This window comes from Gasterosteus aculeatus, chromosome 9 (genome assembly GCF_964276395.1).
Source record: "Gasterosteus aculeatus chromosome 9, fGasAcu3.hap1.1, whole genome shotgun sequence".
In the NCBI taxonomy this organism is placed as follows: Eukaryota; Metazoa; Chordata; class Actinopteri; order Perciformes; family Gasterosteidae; genus Gasterosteus; species Gasterosteus aculeatus.
The window spans coordinates 20,299,662-20,319,168 of NC_135696.1; the positions used below are offsets into that span (position 1 = coordinate 20,299,662).

The 19,507-nt window shown below is 45.1% G+C and overlaps 2 protein-coding genes across 2 annotated transcripts; one reads left to right on the forward strand and one right to left on the reverse strand.

Moving 5' to 3' along the window:
* Nucleotides 1-638: 638 nt before the first annotated feature.
* LOC120825335 (actin-related protein 2-B) lies at nucleotides 639-9,121 on the reverse strand. Its single transcript, XM_040186922.2, has 9 exons — nucleotides 8,959-9,121; nucleotides 7,155-7,265; nucleotides 6,461-6,676; nucleotides 6,242-6,314; nucleotides 5,930-6,066; nucleotides 5,615-5,764; nucleotides 5,388-5,533; nucleotides 4,784-4,916; nucleotides 639-4,297 (listed from the first exon to the last, which is right to left on the reverse strand). Exons 1-9 carry the CDS (start codon nucleotides 9,004-9,006, stop codon nucleotides 4,127-4,129), a joined length of 1,185 nt encoding a protein of 394 aa, XP_040042856.1. The 5' UTR covers nucleotides 9,007-9,121; the 3' UTR covers nucleotides 639-4,126.
* A 1,953-nt stretch (nucleotides 9,122-11,074) lies between these two features.
* On the forward strand, nucleotides 11,075-16,334 carry LOC120825345 (ras-related protein ORAB-1). The gene is made up of 6 exons (XM_040186933.2): nucleotides 11,075-11,301; nucleotides 12,986-13,058; nucleotides 13,184-13,279; nucleotides 13,386-13,481; nucleotides 13,859-13,990; nucleotides 14,882-16,334. The coding sequence occupies exons 1-6, from the start codon at nucleotides 11,288-11,290 to the stop codon at nucleotides 15,077-15,079; spliced, it is 609 nt and encodes a 202-aa protein (XP_040042867.2). The 5' UTR covers nucleotides 11,075-11,287; the 3' UTR covers nucleotides 15,080-16,334.
* The last annotated feature ends 3,173 nt before the right edge of the window (nucleotides 16,335-19,507 follow it).

The following is a 19,507-nucleotide window of genomic DNA, read 5'->3' on the forward strand; positions in this document are numbered from 1 at the left end:
AGTGAGCAGGATGGGAGTGGTGGCACGTTGGTGATCTCAGTCACATTTGTTTCACATTTCATCTGCGTAAACAAAGCGAGGCAGCAGACTCACTGGGGCCTCAGTAAATCAGACCCAGACGAGCCCCCCGACCCGCCGGATGCCTCCCACTCGGCCGGGGAGGCTCCGCCCCCCCAACGTGCAGGCGCACACACTTTGCGGGGTTCATTTTCCAGCTTTCCTTCACAGTGATGAGGTGTTTTCAAGCACCTATATTTTACTGAAAGGAGCAGTGTGTAGCATCTAGGGAGAATCCTTTGTGTTCGTTGGCTTAGAACGAGCTCTTTGCGCCTACGGGGGGGTTCAGATAGCCTGAGGCCCCCTAGTGAGCCGAGCGGTATTCAGCCAGTTGCAACCTGGAAGCTCACCACTAGATGGCGCCACTTCGTTAATGAAACAACATTAGAGAGCGTTTGCTATTTGGTGTCCGTCACCGTGGAGACCAGCGCGAGGAATTCCTCAGCCGGCGCCCGGGGGGACCCGGCCCGCGTCAAAGGCCGGCCTGCCGGGTCGTGTAGCAGTGACCCTTCAGAGCGCCGGGGTTCGTCCTCCGGCAGACCGGACGTGAGGGGACACGAAGACACGAGGACACAGCAGGCGTCTATAAATCATTTCCTTTATTTAAATCAGCGGTTGGCAGTTAAGCTACAAACTAAACATAAAGAGGACGAGCAAAAGAAAAAAAAAATCCAGCAAGAGTAACTGAACTCGGCACTTGATGACCGCGGTGTTTGTAGAGAGGAAATTATACATTTATATTTATATATGTGAGCCAAGTGCCTCCAATATACACAGAAGAACTGAGACGGAAAAACCACAAATACCAGCTTTTTACGTGGTCTCCGTTTCCTGACACCAGATTCTTATTAACATTACAAATATTTCAGTGACACAAATCACCTTCTCCTGAAACCCCCAAAAGTCATCTTCAGTACAGCCGAGGAGGAGAGGGGGGGGGGGGGGGGATCCACGAATAAGGAAATGACGTCTGATTCAGGACGAGGAATTCAAGTTTTTCTAAATGTTCTAGCAGATTAAATGTTTTAGACAAACATCCCAGAGCGATGTCATTGGTTGAAGAGAGGAAGCGTGAACCAAAAGATTATGGGTACAAACCAGTACTCTTTATAGAACTGTTGTACTTATATTATTCGTTCACTTGTTTTGGGAAAACAATGCTCAAAAAAAAAAAAGGTCATAAAGTATAAGCAGCCGAATGAAAATGTTTGATCCGTGACGCTCGCGCGTGTCTGCATTGTTCTATTAATATCAATACGCTTCGTTCTCATCAGCTCCGTTAAGCGCTCACATTTCTCTCAGCCAATGAGATCGCTCCACACCTCCTTCCCTCCTCCAAGAACAACACATGGAATTATCTCTATTGGACATTTACTTCTTAAAAGACGACACGTTTCATGTCTCTCCCTCACAAACGCACCTTTAAAAAGAGGAAAAGAAGCTATTTGAGCGTCGTAGAGGTTAAAGCACGCGGCCTTATTGGCACAAAAGGAAGGACTATTTATGACCCAGGGCCGCCACGTTATTTGCATCACGGGCCGGTTTCTCTCCTTGGCGACCGCGGAGCGAGCTCAGAGTGTCTTCGGGTCACGTGATCCGCTCGGTAAGTCGGCCATCGGTTCACAAAAGAGCCGCCGTTTGTCCAAACAGAGAAGAGTCAAGTTAAACGCGTGATTCAGGCTGAAAGGAACGGTTTAAAAAAAAAAAAGACCAAACTCACGTGTAAACGAACGGATTCATTACATCACTGCTTCATCTGCAGCACGCCGGCTCTGACTACGACCACGCGTGTGCGTGTGTGTGCGTCATGTGTTAAATGTGTATTCTGATTCTTTCAGCCACAAACCTGCTGGTGTCAAACGGACCCCGGGAGCAAATAAAAAATGAATGAATTGTTTTTTGTTGGCGCCCGGGTCCGTTTCACACCGCCAGGACTATAGATGAAATAATGTCAGAATACATCTGCAACACATGAACACACACACACACACACACACACGTAGTCGTAGTCACATCCATCTGCTCAGAAGGACATTCAGGAATCCGTTCGTTCACACGGCCGTCCGTTGTCTTTTCTCAGTGTGTCCGTCTAAGCTCTTTCACGTTTAGTCTGAATATCGCCCCTTAACTTATTTGTATGCTGTATTATGTTACGACCTACGTCCTGAGCTCTGATTGGTCCGCGGGCGGAGCTTTTACACTCGTTAACCTCAGAACCTGCTCCGTGGTGAAGGACCCGGACAGGAGGGAAGAACCAAGTGCGACGGAACACGCGAACGTGATCCAACAGGAAAAGGCCTCTTCCATTAACGTCAATAGAAATTCATGCAAAAATCAAAGCTGCAGCTAAATTCTTATTTCTTACCACACGGGGGCGCATTCCACAAAACATCTCTCCCCTCGCAACGTAAACCAACTTTGTTTTAATTGTACGGAAATATTGCTGATAATCACCTCGATAATCAGCCGCTCGGTCCGCTTCCTTGAGCACGAGGTGACATCATCTGATGATATTCAGTTCACTAATTCACAAGACAAAGAAAGAAGGGAAATCCGGAGCGGCTGCTTTAAGGGAACGTTGGACAAATATGTACGTTTGCTTTGATTAAACGTGTCATTTTAGGTTCAAACCGCAGTTTGGGCGGAGTGAGTTCTGCCCCCGGTGGCAGAAACCTAAATCACAGCAATGATTGGAAGAGCCTTTCTGTCAGGGAAGTCATCTTTACTTCCTCCTCGACCTTAAAGGTTACTACAAAGATTGTCCACCATCCAGGAAGTTGGTGCTTTTATTGTAACTCAATGACTGAAATGCATGACGCCGATTCGCCACCACTTATCAAACCAGAAGAAAAAAAAAAAAAAAAAGACGAAGAACCTTCGCAGTTTCCTTAAGAGGTTTCCCCTCGTCTTCAGTTTGAAATTTTGTGGGAGATATAAACTTCTGCGCTCAACAAGCAAGCGGATGTCCCCACAAAGACAAACGAGCTGCCAAGTTAAAAAAAAGAAGACAAAAAGCATCTGCCCTCGTGCTCCTCCAGCAGGGCAGGATGGTGTTTGGTGATTGTTAAAAAAGACACAGTATGTGATGATCCATCTAATCTCTCTGACGCTCCACTCCGCATCTTCTTTAATGCCCGCATCCGTTTTGACAGATCAGGTGGCACGTTGTTATTAGTATTATTATTCTTTTTTGTGTAGCGGGAGTTTTTTGTTTGTTTTTTGAAAAAGGAACTCAAACGGCGTCGCTAATAATTATTGTTGTAATCTTCGACTTCTCCGTGCTGCTCCTTAAAACTAAATAACAACTTGGACGTTGACCAGCCTGTATGTATAAAGTCATTGATGGGGATTTCATATTTAAAAAAAAAGGAACACATTTTGGAAAAAAAACGTATTTTCGTCCTTGGCAAGAGAATAAGATTAATACCACTCTCATGTCTGTAGACTCAGCGGTTAGCTTAGCATAACAAATGGAAAGTCTGTGTGAAGGCAACTAAAGCTCACTTCGTATCCGACTACACAAACAACGTACCATTAGCGACTTAAGTCGTGCGAAGCCTTTTGACACGAGCACGCTGCCCCTTTTCTCTCGTCTACTTTGTGGCGGCTTACGGATTAAAAAGACAAGAAATCCTTAAAAAAAAAAACCAAAAAAAACCACACAGCCTCATTCGTCTTTATGCTAAGCTAAGCTAACATTCTGAGGCACAGATACGAGACTGGTTTCATTCTTGTTTTCAAACTCTCGCCAACAAAGAAAAAAAAAAAGCTTTTCCAAAAATGTCGCACTTTTCCGTTAAATGGAGTAATTGACGGCACCGACTCGTGCACCTGCAAACGTTATTGTACTGATTAGTCATTTTTGGGCCGTGGGACAAATATTGAAGACGCCCGGTAACTCCCTCCCCGTGAAGCCCCTTCCTCCCCCTTTGCTTTTCAAAATGAGCGTGAATCGACGACACAGCGCGACCACCCGGACACGTCGAGGCAAGCGGTGCATGGATATCAGACGAGAGAGGGGGGGGGGGGGGGGGGGGGGGGGGGCGAGGAAAGTTTGTTTGTTTGCGTTTTATCTGACGGTGACTCCCAGCTTCTCCAGCACTCGGGTGCCTTTCTCCTGGTACTCCTCCCGCGTCATCCAGAAGTTGTCCTTGTCCTTCATGATGTCGGCCAGCACGGCGCCGCCCAGGAACACCATGTGTTTACGCCGGGGGGGGTCCTCGATCCTGATCTTGAATTTCTGCAGGGGAGGATGAGGCAGAGAGGAGAGCGAAGAATTAAAACGGTGTTGGGATCTCCTAAAAGAGAGCCGTCGTCTCGTAACGACAGGAGGAGGCGGCGGCTGCAGGAGGAGGCGGCGGCTGCAGGAGCGCGCTTCCTCTCGTCATCATGAGACAGCGACGCCGTGTGACGAAGGCTGAGTAGACTGAGGCTTCAGCTTCATCTAGAGGCCAATGGGAGTACTGCACGACAAAGCTCTGGGCAGGAAATCTGTATATTTATACATTTACTGCATTTCTGTAACGGATCAAGCCGGTGGAGATTTTACATCTAAAATGAGCAGAACATTTGAAATAACAGTACAACCACTGCATATTAATCAACCTTACATACGCTACTTTCATGAGGTATTCGCAGCAAATGCAGGATAAAAAGCTCCTCAGCGGAGCATCAAGCTGCACTGAATCTTCAGACGTCTGCCGGGTTCTCGGGCGCACACACTCACCGACAGCTTGTCGACGTCTCCCTTCAGCACCCGCTCCAGGTACAGCTGCTTCAGCTCGCGCTCCAGGCGGGACGGCAGGCCGGGGTACATGGTGGAGCCTCCGGACAGGACGATGTGCTTGTAGAACTCGGACCTGACCGGAGGAACACAACGACGCGTGAGCCGGACTGCTGAGTAAACGCGCTCGTCGGCCACAAGAGGAAACCGCCAAACACCGGACTGAGATTCTAAAGAGAGTCATTCCTGAATGATTTTAAAAGTTTGCGCTACTTGTGCCACCTGGTTGAGAAGTCTGCCGGTCAGGTTATGTTTGTTTATATCTGTATAAATCTAGCTGGTTGATATTGGTATGCATTTTATTCTGTTTTTTTTTTGCCTTTGACAACTTTTAAAACCTAAAAATGAAATGATCTATTCCATTTCAGTTTAACTATTAGTTCTATTTCTTATTGCTAATCTATCCTGCGCTAGTGACACGATCACTTTTCATACACTGAATATATTTCCATGTGTTGAAGCCATTTTCCTTCTCATTCTTCTTCTCTGGCACACGACTTTGAGGTCAAATGAAGTCCCCTCTCGATTCATCCCCCTGCCAGCTCACCTGGTGTCGATATCTGCGGCCTGGATGGTGTTGAACAGCAGCTCGGCCACACCCACCCCCTCCACGTTGATGAGGTGGGGCTGGAACAAAGCCTCTGGGGCCTCGAACCTCTCCCCTCCCACCTTGATCAACCTGCCGTCTGGCAGCTGAGGACACACCACAGAACCCCCCCCCACCAGTCAGACGTGCAACGGCGTTGTGATGCGCAGACCGTGACCGTGACTCACCGTGTACGACTCCACCAGCACCGTCGTCTCCAGCGCCAGCTTCTGCTCCTGCTCGATGTTGTAGCCCACGTAGCACAGCTTCTCCTTCATCATCCTCACCGTCTCAAAGTCCGCAGAGTGGTTGAAGGCGTAACCGCGCAGCAGCAGCAGCTGGTGGGAGGACGGCATGTTATTGTTACCAAGGAATTGATGCAAGAACGAATTAAACGCATGGTAAGCGATCTGCTGTCATCACAATTTCCATCCATTATTGGGAAACACTACAGTAGTACCCATACTTTGCATCGTATAGTGCATACTATATGCACTGCTTACCTTGATGAGGTAGCGGGTTATGTCCCTCCCTGCGATGTCGAGACGTCGCGTCAGGTGGGGCAGCGAGAAGCCCTCGTAAACCGGACAGATGTGAGTCACGCCGTCGCCAGAGTCGACCACCACGCCGGTAAGCAGACCTACAACAAAACATGGTCAGAAACACGGGAGGAACACGTGCATCACCCGGTACTCGTGCATACCTATAATACAGAACAACGCTCCAGAGCTACCGGCGGTGAAACGAGGCAGCTACGCCCTCTTGTTAGCATTCAGCTAGCGGGTTTAACCCAAGTGTTGCGGAGACTAACAAACCTTGAGCGTAGAGAGTGAGGACGGCCTGGATGGCGATGTAAACTCCTGAGAACTGGTACGTTTCAAACATCACCTGGAGGAAACAAAAAAGGTCTTTGTTTCTACTTCATGTTATGCAACAACCGATTCTCGATAACAATCAGTCGATCGATTGGTCCTCAAAACTGCGGGAGCGTTGGTCAACTGAGGTTTTCTTTGGTCTCACTACACACAGCGCACCTCGATGATCTTCTCCCTGTTCTTGGTGGGGTTCATGGGCGGCTCGGTCAGAAGGATCTTGCAGTCATGCGAGTTGACGTTGAGTTTCTCCGGGCCGAAGGTGTAGTCCCAGAGGTGCTTCATGTCGTCCCAGTTCCTGACGATACCGTTCTCCATGGGGTAGTTCACCTCCAACATGGAGCGCAGCTCGCTGGCCTCATCCCCCACCATCAGGTCCTGCGAGAGGTCAAAAGTTCAGAGGAGCCAGACACACATTTTGGACGTGCTTGGGGCAGCCGATTCATCATGCAGGACGACCACGGCTTAATCTCTGTTCAAACACTTTATCTTTTGCTCTGGCAGACCTTAATCGGAGCACGCAGGCAAAACAAACAAACCCGCCGAGGCTTTAAGTACCGTCAAGTATACTAATGGACTGTGAGGAAATATTTTAAAATCACCACCTGATAGATCAAATTATTTACCTGCTGTCTGAGAAGTAAAACATTGAAATGAGCTGCTGCAGTGTTCGGTTAAGGTCTGAACCCGTAGAACCTCATAACAAGGCAAAAAAGATCCCTGCGCTAACATACATGATCACGTACGTTATCCAAGGCGTAACTAATGCATCCTGATACTTTATTGATAGATAGATTTGGACGTATCTATCTATCCATCAAAGGTGTACTCGTACTTTCGAGGATTTCAGGGTTACCTTGATTTCAATGTTGCCAACTTTAGCTGTGGAGCGGATGATTGGTCGTCCAACCAGCGCCGGGAAAATGTGCTCGGGGAAGTTGGAGCCCGCGTAGCCGCACTTGACAAACTAGGATGGGATTAAAAAAAACAGAAGGAGAAACGTGTTATAGTTTTTTAAAATAAAAGTAAAAACCTGTAGGTTTCAAGACAGATATATTAAGAGTATGAATTGGTAACCGCTAATCACAATGTTTGTAAATAACTTAATACTGGTGACAGATAGGAAGTAGTCAGTGCAAGTGTATTGGTGCAATGTAATTACAGTTACTCCGCTCTGTACATAGTCAACTACAAATTTAAGGAACTTGTACTCAACTTGAGTATTTGGATTTTATGTACCTCTAGAATTGTACTCAACAGTTCAGAAATGTATGTTTTTGGTTTACAGATCATTAAGTGAAATCATGCATCCCAGCAGTAATGATGAATACTTGGGATAAACTGTGTTTTCTGATCATTGGTATTTTAAATGCATTCAAACATAAATAACAGTAATATACAACTAATGCATTAATGCAGCAATATAGGTTCTTCCGAAAATAGAATATGCAGCTTTCAGTTGTTTCAGCTGACGGGGAATGTTTCACTGTGCAAAGACTACTTTTGCTTTTGACACCAAGAACATTTAACTTTAGAATACGTACATACTTCTTTCTATTTGAGCAATGTTTTGGAAGCATCACTTTTACTTGCAATGCACCGTTTCCACCGCGTGGTATTGGTACGTTTACTGCAGTAGGGACGTGAAGACTTCCTCCCCGCTGCGTAAACGTCCATTCAAACCGGTGAGACCTGCTGCAATCTCACACGTTCCCTTACATGGAAGAACTGCCTCAACTTCCGCAACCGACGACTCGCGTCGCCCGCTGGTTCACTTCCCGTTTGCAGACGATTAAGTTGATTACATGTTTCATTCATAAAAGCTCCTACATACAAACGGGACCATTAAACGACGCGTTTGTATGCTATGTTTTACGTGTGTGAGGCCCGGGACGCTTTGGGTAATGTTACTTAAATTAGCTTATCTAAACGTTAGTTAGCCTAAACTAGCTAACCGAAATAAAATGACGTTAAGGAACATGGAGTTTCATTTTGATCTGTTTAATCTATCTTAATAGTATTTCCAGCTGGTGTCGGGTGGCCTCTGCTTATTGAATTATAAATCACACCTACGTTAATGAGAGGAAGCTAGCTGCTAACGTTGCCCGACCATGTAACGTTAACCAGCGTTACCAGCACAGGTTACACGAGAATAAATCATATGAAGCTAATGGTTAAACCAGGATTCTGAATCTTAAAACACCGTTACTCGGTACAAGTGCGGGTGTATTTTATTCGTGTGTTTTAACCGCAGTCTATAGCGGACTAGCGTTACTGCGTCGCGGGGCGGAAGTTACCGACCAAAGCTAACGTTAACTAAAAAAAAGCTAGCTAAACTAACCGTTAGCTAAATAACCCGATTCGCCCGGAAGCTTTGTCAGAGACTTTATTGGCAATATGTTGATGACACACTGGGACACAATACATCGCAGCAGGGCAGATACGCGGCAGCTGTAGCCCGGCTGTAGATGAATGAGCCGAATCCAGCTGACGGACACATTCCTCGCACAACCCACCCAGACAAGCTAACGCGTTAGCTAGTTAGCTCTCGGTTACTTCCTGTTTCTAGCGCGCCCCGTTTCCTCGTCAAACTGCACTGCGGGAGAACCGAGAGCGTCACGAAGTGAGACTTTGACAGCACCGACTGCTACACGACTTACCCCGGTTCCATTGTCACAAACCACGACTTTTCTTCCTTGACTGTCCATTTTGTGTTCCCTGAATCAACCCAAAAAGCAGCCACCCCCCTGCCTGCACTCTGTCAATTTAACCAGCAGCCGGAAGCAACACGCACCAGGGTGTGACTCCTTCACAATAAAAGCGCTATCTGGTATAAATGGGAAGTGGTATTCGGTGCCTTTATTCTTTGGTAATACCTCCAGCTTGAGAACACTCTATTACAAGTAAAAGGCCTGTAATAATTATTAACAACATAATGTAAAACCGTACAGACGTACTCCAGACAAATTAAAAGTTACAGCGTGCTACATTAAATATTTAAAATTAAAGTATTTCTTTAAACACGTCATGTAGAAAAAAAGAAATGGGATGGTACTTAAATGTTAGTGACCAGTGACCCGTGTTGCATTGGTAAAATACTATTAAACATCGAATTTGTATGGTACTTATATAGGAAGACTGGTTAATAGCAAGCCATAAGCACTTCTAATAAATATTATACATAGTAAAACTGTTCCACAAACAAACTGTTGGAACCCAATTTTGCACAATAAGCTGTAAACCGTGAGGGTTTCATGCTGAATGTGCAAGCAGACAAGTTGCCAAATCCATGGCACAAGTTTCTTTTAAAATAGGGCCAAATGTCTGATGCTATTGGACAGAGGTTATAGGATAACAGGTAGTTTTATTGCTGTGCGCGTATGTATTAGGCATTATGGTAAGAGCCGAGCTACTGACTTTAAAATAAGAGCTCCAGTGAACATGATGTCAAGCGTCACATTACTTTAATAAGTCAGTCAATACGCCTGTATTGATGAATTCTTAAGAATAAGGGAAAAACAGATGTAAATATAACGAATGAAAAATATTCATTTTATGAATAACTTAATAATGACCTTGTGCAAATTGCTTTTTCGGGGAAAATGTAAATAGTTTGAGTACTAACTCACTAATATGAATCACATTCAGAAGCCAATTTCTCTCATTTCTAATTCAATATAGAATATGCTTTCCAAAAATACAGATACTGTTTACAAAATCTCTACAACCGAGTTCAGGATGTGCTTTATACACTGTGTAAACCTTTCACTAAGTGTCTCCTCCAGCTGATACACAGCTCCCCCCACAGTCCCTCCAAATGACGCAGCATGGATGTTGACCTCTGTGCAGTCTTTGCCGCGTGGATGGTCTTCAGAGAGTGAGAGATGCTCCCCACACAAAGCCCCACTGTCCATCTGCGTCTGAAATGGAGTCCTTGGAAGGAGGAGGAGGAGGAGTTTGTGGATTATGAGGAGGGTCTAGTTTATTTCTATGACGCAGATGCTGCAGCTCTAATGTGTTGCTTTGCTGGCTGCTCCGTCACTGAGGAACTCTACTCTGTGCTTTGCTCCTTGTCCTAATGATGCTGGAAAACATTCCACCGCTCTGATCATCACACCACAGACTAATTATTTGATTGTGCATGAAAACGGTCAACCCAACACATCATAAAATGATACTGCCCTTTGCATAAACAAATTCATATTCACATTGCATATACTGTAGGTTCAATAATGTCTTATGTGTGTTATCCACATTCAATACTGCACATTCTGTGAAAAACAGTGACAAAAGTCATGAAATGAGTTCCACAGAAACAATAGTGTGTTGCAAATCAATGCATACGGTACGTTTAATAGTCTGATCAGTGTACATTTTAAACCCAATTTGTTTTTGATACTTGATATTTTCTCCACTGTACTTTTGTATACCGGCATGAGTTACCAGTTACGCTGTAAATTAACAGGATTGATAGCCAGATCTAAGATGTGAAGCTTTTCTGCTTTCTCTTTCAGTAACGTGAATAATTGTGACGTCTCAATAATATGGAGGTCAGGACTGTTGGTGTCACTTGGGCTCTTGATGATTGATGATTTTTCACAACTAAATTAACTGGAGAAAAATAACCAGCATAGTTTGACATAATTACAATAATCATTAGTTATAATTTGATATATAAATAAATCCTGCTTTTACCTTGAACCACATTATCCTATGTAGGACATTCGCTTGTACACATGGATGGTTGACGCCCATTGCCAAAAGACTACACTACCCATGATTCCTGTGCTCTGGCATTTCCGGGTAGGTATTGCTGACAGCCATATTTGATTCGATTATGCTGTTCTGGCTGCGACAACCAGTTTAGCCAGTTCTTAACGAAAAAAAACAACGGTGTCTTTTCTTCACTACGCGGCCAGTTTCACGGTTAATCGGCGACGACGTCCAACTGTATTCACAGCAACGACAGCTTATACTCTGTAGTCAACGATGAATCCCGAATAGTAAGTGCGCATTTTTTTTTTTTAATTTGGGTTGTGACAGGTCCGGTAGAACTGTCAGCTTAGCCGGGAGAAGCTAAGCTAACATTAGCGCACCGTACAAAATGAACGTCAGCTGCTTTGTCTGCGGTGCTAAGCTAGCGAGCTACGGGCTGTCGGTACCGTGTACGCACCACCAAATGACAGCGTCGATACTTATCACGTAACTGGGCCTCGTAACGGCTTCCGGTCAATACGACACCGACTAAATCAGGTAATTATTTGGACGCAGTCAAAGACGTCCGTAGGCTCAGTTGCGGCAACTTGGATGGAAGTAGCATTAGCAGCTAGCAGGTCAGCTAACGCAATAGCTACGTAGCGTTACCGGATACTGTTGAGGATTTTGTTATTGACACTTGGACGCGTAGTGACAGTTTGGTAGTTCACACTCTCGCCCGTAACCACGAAGCCGATCGATGTGCTTTAGCTGATGATGTGTAGGTTTATAGCTCATTTCAGTTCAGTTATGCAGCGCAAACAGGAAGTTACTGAAGCCCTGATGATGTGGAGTTGTTGGGTAATCTCAGCCCGGGTTACTCTGCGACCGACCAATGTGCATGTGGATTGTTTGGAATAATCCATCAGTTGTGTACTGTTACAAGCTAAAGACGTGTATTCAAATAAGGCTAACGTAGCGTAATTATACTTTAAAGTAACGACAATAAAATAACTCGTTTTACATAGTTGCCCATTACACTTGTACATTATATATTGATACTAATCTAAATCTACAGAGCAACTGAAGTTGCCGAGTAAATATACAACCATGAAATGTACAATATTTACTTGTCAGATGTCGTCGATTAGAACTTTTAATCAACTTAAAATGGAAATACTTTGTTCAGTTGCACTGCTGCCAAAGAGCTGAAGCTTATAAATACTCATAACCGGAATAAATCCATCGTTTGTTTCACTTATGAATCAGTTGTTTATTCTGTTAACCAGCAGGAGAAAGATGTTCATGGTGATGACCTCAAACTGCTCGTTTTGACCAACTAACGGTCCAAAACACAAACATATGCAGCTGACATTTTACAACTACTTCAAATGTCAAAGAGTTTGCTTTGTTAAACACCTACATGACAAATTGTTGATTTATCTTTTATCAATGTTCAAACATATAGACTTAAACTTACATTTCGCTTACACCTTTTTTCAATCTTATTATATTCTTTTCGTGCACAAATTCTTCTATGTGGACATAAGTGGCTTCTGATTCTGATACATGATCAAAGCCAAGGAGAGAAAAAAAGCAGCAATTAAAACAAACATTAAGAACTACATAGATATGCAGAAACATACCATCTGTGCTTGTGTGTATAAATGTGTAAAAACATGCTGTTTTTAGAGGGTAAGACTATAATCCTGTGGTGTGGAGGGCGAGGTTGCTGGAATAAATAGTAATATGTTTTTTTAATGATTTGTTAGTAACAGGGTTATAATTATCTTAATGAAGACATTTTGTAATTGACATTGCTGACTATTAACACACTGTCAACGTACATTTAACTTGTCAAGACCGTCAATGCCAACGTTAATCAACTGTTAAAGCACGTGTGAAAACATTTAAAGACTGTGATTTTATAGCCTGCAGGTTTTTTTATTGTAATTTCAAGTCATGTTGTAATGTTCTTTTCACCCTCCACAGCGATTATTTATTCAAACTGCTCCTGATCGGCGATTCTGGTGTCGGAAAGTCTTGTCTCCTTCTCCGGTTTGCAGTAAGTGTCTGCCTCTGTTACACAAACCGGCTTTTACGTCTTCCCCCATCAGCGCCGCGGTGGCAGATTAACCCTCCAGGTATCACATCCCAGACCTGTGTGTGTGTGTGTGTGTTCTATCCTAGGATGACACGTACACAGAGAGCTACATAAGCACCATCGGTGTGGACTTCAAGATCAGGACCATCGAGCTGGACGGCAAGACCATAAAACTTCAGATTGTAAGGAGAACGTTGTGTAATCGAGCTGCAAATAGACCTGCAGTAAATAAACCCCGGATCATGTTTGTGTCGGTTTGGACCGACGAGCTGTGCTTTGCTTCCTCAGTGGGACACAGCCGGTCAGGAGCGGTTCCGCACCATCACGTCCAGCTACTACAGAGGAGCTCACGGCATCATAGTGGTTTACGATGTGACGGATCAGGTGGGTTTGCTTTGATGCTGTTTCTCTTTTTTCCAAAGGTCAAGGAATATTTTCTAAGGTGTATTTACACTCTGTTCATTGATCGTGTGTCACAGCCACAAGAATCTAACGGCATGCAAGGATACATTTTTTATAGATGCAGTACAGAAAGCGATCGTAAGGAGCAAAATACAGCTTCAGCACTCTGATTGTATTTGTTGATTTATAGTTAATAAGTATAATCTCTGCATTTTCTCCCATCAGACCGCTGCTCTTTTCTTTGCAAACCGTTTATTTTCGAGTTCCTTTCAGCAGACGTACTAACGCCTCTCTACCGCCCCCCCCCCCCCCCCCCCCCCCCTCCCTCCCTCCCTCCCTCCCTCCCTCCCGCTCCTCAGGAGTCCTTCAACAACGTCAAACAGTGGCTGCAGGAGATCGACCGCTACGCCAGCGAGAACGTCAACAAGCTGCTCGTAGGCAACAAGTGTGACCTCACCACGAAGAAGGTCGTGGATTACACCACAGCGAAGGTGAGCCCGCCTTTTGGTCAGTTTGTCCGCGCGACAACGAGACAAAAGTCTGCCGAGTGGGAAACATCAGCGCGCAGGCGAGTGAGCGTCCAGCTGCTGCTCAGACGACAGGAGTCGTCGCCCGGGGCAACGTTATGCGTTTATGTTTCTATGCGTATTGAGCGGCTCATTCAGCAAGATGCAGAGTCGCTTCGGTGCGTTTGTACCGATCTCACCCGTCCTGTTTGTTTTTTCGGGGCGCGCTGTGAGGTGGGAGGCGACACGCCCCAAAACGGCGTGGAGCCCTTCAGCTCATATCTCCTTTTCGCAAGGTCCACTTTGTATCTGCTGCTGGAGCTTTCATCTTCGTCTTTATCTCACACAGCGGCGTCCGCGCTCCGTGACGGCTTAAGAAGCCTGTGAGACTTTTTTTTTTTTTTTTTCTCTGGTCAGAACATCGGCCGCCATTTAGCGTCTCTGACCTTTGAACAGTTTTTTCCCCACTAAGACTGAAAAATGTGAGCGGCATGCTGTTACACGGGGGATTAAAACAAAATCCTTGGTCTTTGATGAACTGCAGCAAAGTGGGCGGGCTTATAATTTAGCGATTCGGTAGTTAATTAATAAGTAAGCAAGTAATGTTATTGGTTGACTGTAGCTGAGACCCGCTTACGTTAATTACATTTTACAGTCAGCCACTTAATTGTATTTGTTATTATTTTGTTCATGATTCTTGCATGTGCTGTTAAATACGTGAACAATATACAAGTCATGTTTATTTGTTTATTCCCATCTTAAAGTCTTGACTGGCACTACTCCCCAGCAGGTCCGTTTAGCAGCAGTTCTGGAGCTTTCGGTTCCTCAGTGTCATGGAATTCCATTTATTTACCCCCCCCCCTTTCCGCTCACCAGGAATTCGCCGACAACCTGGGGATCCCCTTCCTGGAGACGAGCGCCAAGAGCGCCACCAACGTGGAGCAAGCCTTCATGACCATGGCGGCCGAGATCAAGAAAAGGATGGGCCCCGGGGCCACGGCCGGGTCCTCGGAGAAGTCCAACGTGAATATCCAGAGCAAGCCGGTCAACACCTCGTCCGGGGGCTGCTGCTGAGAGCCACGCCGACAAAACGCCACGCCCCCCCCCCCCAGCCCACGACCAGTCTCAATGTTACCATGCTCCACGGGGGGAGGGGGACGGAAGGAAGGAAGGAAGGAAGGAAGGAGAGCGAGGGAGAGAGCGAGAGGGAGACACGACTTTGAGAGGACGGGTTTATGTGCGCAGAAACATCCGATTCCCGTCGCACCCTTTCAGTCAGTAGGACGGTAAGCCCATCGATGCCCACAGAACACAGCGGGCGGGTCATTCTCTTTCTTTTCTTTACATACTGGGTAAAAAACAACTAAGTGTATACGATTTTAACAGTGTGTGAAGTTAACCAGTGAAAGGAAACGCGTATTCAGGTGTTCTTCTTCTTCTTGTTCTTGGTTTTTGCCCCCCTCCTTTTTTGAGTTTGCTAAATTAGTCACTTTTCTAAAAAAAAAAAAAATCAAAATAAACCCACACAGAAAAAAAATCACAGAAGAGCCCCCCCGGTCCCCATCACACGGTGGTCTTTTATTTCGCTGTCGATAAGAGCGCGACTTCGGCCCCGATTCTCCTCAGACATCCGACGGTAAGAACTTCAAATGAAGCACATGCTTAGAACCGGCACCATGCACGTTCAGAGCAGATCGCATACGCCCCCCACCCCCCTCCCCCTTCAGTTTGCATGTGTGTGGCGTCCGATTACGTCACCTGCCCCCCCATAAATAAACAAACGATGTGCCAGTGCCTTTGTGGCAGGAGATTTACGTGACACTTATGCCTTCGGTGCTCCCGTGTTGTCGCCGTGTTCCCCTCGTATGCCCACAAACCGTGACTTCTTACTAAAGGGTCCACACTGTATGATAGCGGTCAACATTCCTGTGTGTATGTATATATATACATATATATATATCTTTATTCGGCTCCGCGTGTGCTCTGCTGGGTCGATACAATAAGCATGTGCTACATTGGGAGACGTGACGTCAGCCGCGTGTGTTTTTTTTTTTTTTTTGTCTAAAAATGCTAATGTTCCCTCAACCGACAGCACAACCGCATCAGGAGAAGCGGGAGAGAAACCACCATCCCGGCTCGAGAATAATCTATAAACTGTATATATTTATACATAAATGTAAGAAGCGATTTGCAAATTGTGATGAAGCAAGCGAATGACATGATAGGTAGATGGAACTAGTAATCTCGGCACGTGATTTGTGGCTGCGGACATGACATTTTTTGTGGCACGATGTCTACTATTAAAAACAATGAAGGAGATCTTTGATAACTGCTGGTCCTTGTGCTGTTCTTATTGTCGTGTGCACGCCTTCTACACACTGTGTGTTCGGCTGTCGTTTCAGACGTTTCGTTTTCATTTATCAGGAAGGATGATCTTTGACCTGGATTTCTCAAGCTGCCGCTTTACTTCACCTCTAATGGGAATGTAGTAACATTACATAACATCAGCTTCAGATAACCTTCTGTAACAGGGTAGAATATTATGTCTGCTCCTTCAGGCAGATGAAGTCATTTTGAATGTATGCTACATAAATAAGGGACAGTCTGCAGTCAACATTAGAACCCGGTCAGTATAATCAAGCCTAAAAGCAGCAGTGATCTCTGTTGTATTGGAATAGGACAATATCATAATTCCCATATTGGATTATATCATTTTAGTGCACAAGACATGTTTTTTAATGGATGTTTTGCTGTTGAAAGTGATCCCGAATTTATTTAAATAAATCCAGACGTTCGACCATGAAGTCCCGACAGACAAACAAAATCCTCGTATCGAATTAAAGGTGTAGTACGCAGGTGATCTACGTATTGCTTTTAGTCTAGATGCTTTTTATTGATCATTGCGAAATGAACCTAGGAAATTTAAAAAAAAAGTCAATTAAATTAGAACAAAGGTCTAGTTTACAAAGTAGCCGATGTTGGTTCTCCATGTCAAGTCTTATTCAAGTCATTTCTTTAATATCAATGAATTCATTAATCAATCATCCACTCTGAAAATCAATACGCTCATCAGAAAAGTATTAAATACGTATGAATGAATGATTGACATATTGGGTCTGATTGAAGAAGACTTAGATGCACCTTCATCTTACTCACTGCTCTGACTGAAAAACAACGTTGCACGTGGAACACAACAACGCACACTAAGCGACCCCACGCTGCGAGGTGGAGTTCCGGCGTCGCGCCAGCAGAGGGCGCCGTCTGCTTCCCGCATTAAAAAGGGAAAAATCAATGCAGGAAGCACCTGAGGGTCTTTTTCATTTGTTGTGGTTGTCACATGAGTTGTGAAGCTGTTGACCTTCACGTGTGTAGAGAAGCCCGTGTGTGATGTGGTTGAGAGCTCTTGGAAAAGCAGAAGCGACAAAAGAATCCAGAAAAAGTAGCGATACGACAGCGTAGAAATACTCACTGGAGTATAATGTCACAAGTGAAAGCAAGGTGCAAAAGTACTACTAAAAACATGAAAACGTACTAAAAGGTTCCCTACGACATTCACTACACTAATACGGCATCAAGTATCTATTATCTACATAAAGACGACGTCGGTCTGCACGATACCAGATTTCTTTTTGATTGCTTCTGGTGGGCTCTCAACATGGCGACGCCTCATAGCTAACGGTGCTAACAGCGCTAAGTAAGGAGCTAAGCGCCAACTCCATCCTCTGCTCAGGTGGGCATTTCTATCTGTTACATCTTCACGGAGCTGCTAGTTGTTTGCCGCTGTATAATATATAACGTCGTACGTTGCTACTTTCAAATTAACAAATGTAACAATTATGCAAATTGACCCATTTCAGAATCACATCACTGGATTGTGATTGTGTGTTTATATCGTTAATGTTGCAGCTGGTGAAGGAGGAGCTCATCTCAGGGATTTAGTGGTTCAATAAACCATTGTATGATTTTTCACCATAATATATTAGATTATTAATCTGAATCTGCAAAGTAATTTACGTTGTCGGACAAACGTAGTAAGAAGGTTCAATATCTACACATGTAGGAGGGGACAGCGTGTGTGTGTGTGTGTGTCTTCTCCGTCCTCCCTCATTAACCAGCACACTCTGATTATATTAAGCAATAAAAAGAAAGAAAGAGGGAGCGTGAGCCCCCCGTCCCCCCCCCATGAGGCACAACCCCCAAGTTCGCTTTCAGACGCACAACAAAACACACAATGAGGAGAGAGACGTGTTGGTGCGGAGGAATGGGGGGGGGGGGGTAGTCAGGCCGAGTTTGAGGCTGGTTGCTAGGTGATCCGGGGAAGAGGGGGGGGGGTCGTTTGTGACAGCTGCAGAGGCCAAAGTCTTTCACCCCACTGCTGCTGGGGGAGGGAAGGGGGGACGGGGGGGGGGGGGGGGATGAGTCCATGTGTGAAGTTGAGTCTCTCAAGAAAATCAGACCTGCAGTGTCACACAGCTCGTACACACACACACACACACACACACACACACACACACACAAACAGACACACACAAACAGACACACAAATCATCCGTCAAACCAACGACAACCCAGCGCCACTCACATGTCGTGTTTAGCAGAGACACGTTTCTAATGGAAATACTGTGAAAGATGATTTCACTTTCTTGTGACGTTTGGGCCTTTTTAGTCATTTAAAGAAATACATGAACATCTAAGACGACACGTCCTCTCACTTGCAGGAAGAACCTGGAGCGACCGGAGTGAACTCGAGTGTTGCCGCTGCTCTCCGGGGTCGCTCAGGTCGACACACACGCACACAGACACACACAGACACAACAAGACCTCCGTGAACTCCGGTGTGTGCCGTTGACTCTTTACGTGATCCTCGTCCGTCCTCAGAGGCCACCGCCATAACTCAAATTAGACATTTTCATTTCTTTGCAGAAATAACAAACTGTAGCTACACCCGATTTTCAAAAACTTAAAAAAATATATAGACAGCCCCTACACACTTTTGTTATGTAAATCAAGTGCTGCTATTGTTTACTGCTGTAACCGTCAAATGAATACGGAATAAAGTGTCCCCAGATGACAGGAGAAGGACTCGCCGTCTCCGAGACGTCCAACGCTAAATAACTGGAATGCTTCGCATAGTTGTGGTTTTTCACTCCGCACGCAGAAGCAGGAAAACCGCCCGACAAACGTAGTGACGCTCAGGACATTTTAACCCACAATCCTTTGCAGGAGATAATTGAGCAAAGGGGTCAAAGGTCGAGGTGCAATGTTTGCTGAAGTGGTCCTAAATGAATGCACACCGCATGCAGCAGTATCGAGTCATGTCGTGTTTTGGATTCGTAGCTGGAGAGAAGAAAGCATGAAGCTAATAAAATGAATAGTGGAAGAAGTTTGTTCAGGTTGGAATAAACTCGCAGCATCGGCAGAATCTGCTGAACTCGATTCCCTGTTTATTTCCCTGGTGTTTTGGTGATATTGGTGTTCTCTTCCTTTTGTCTCCACCTTGGA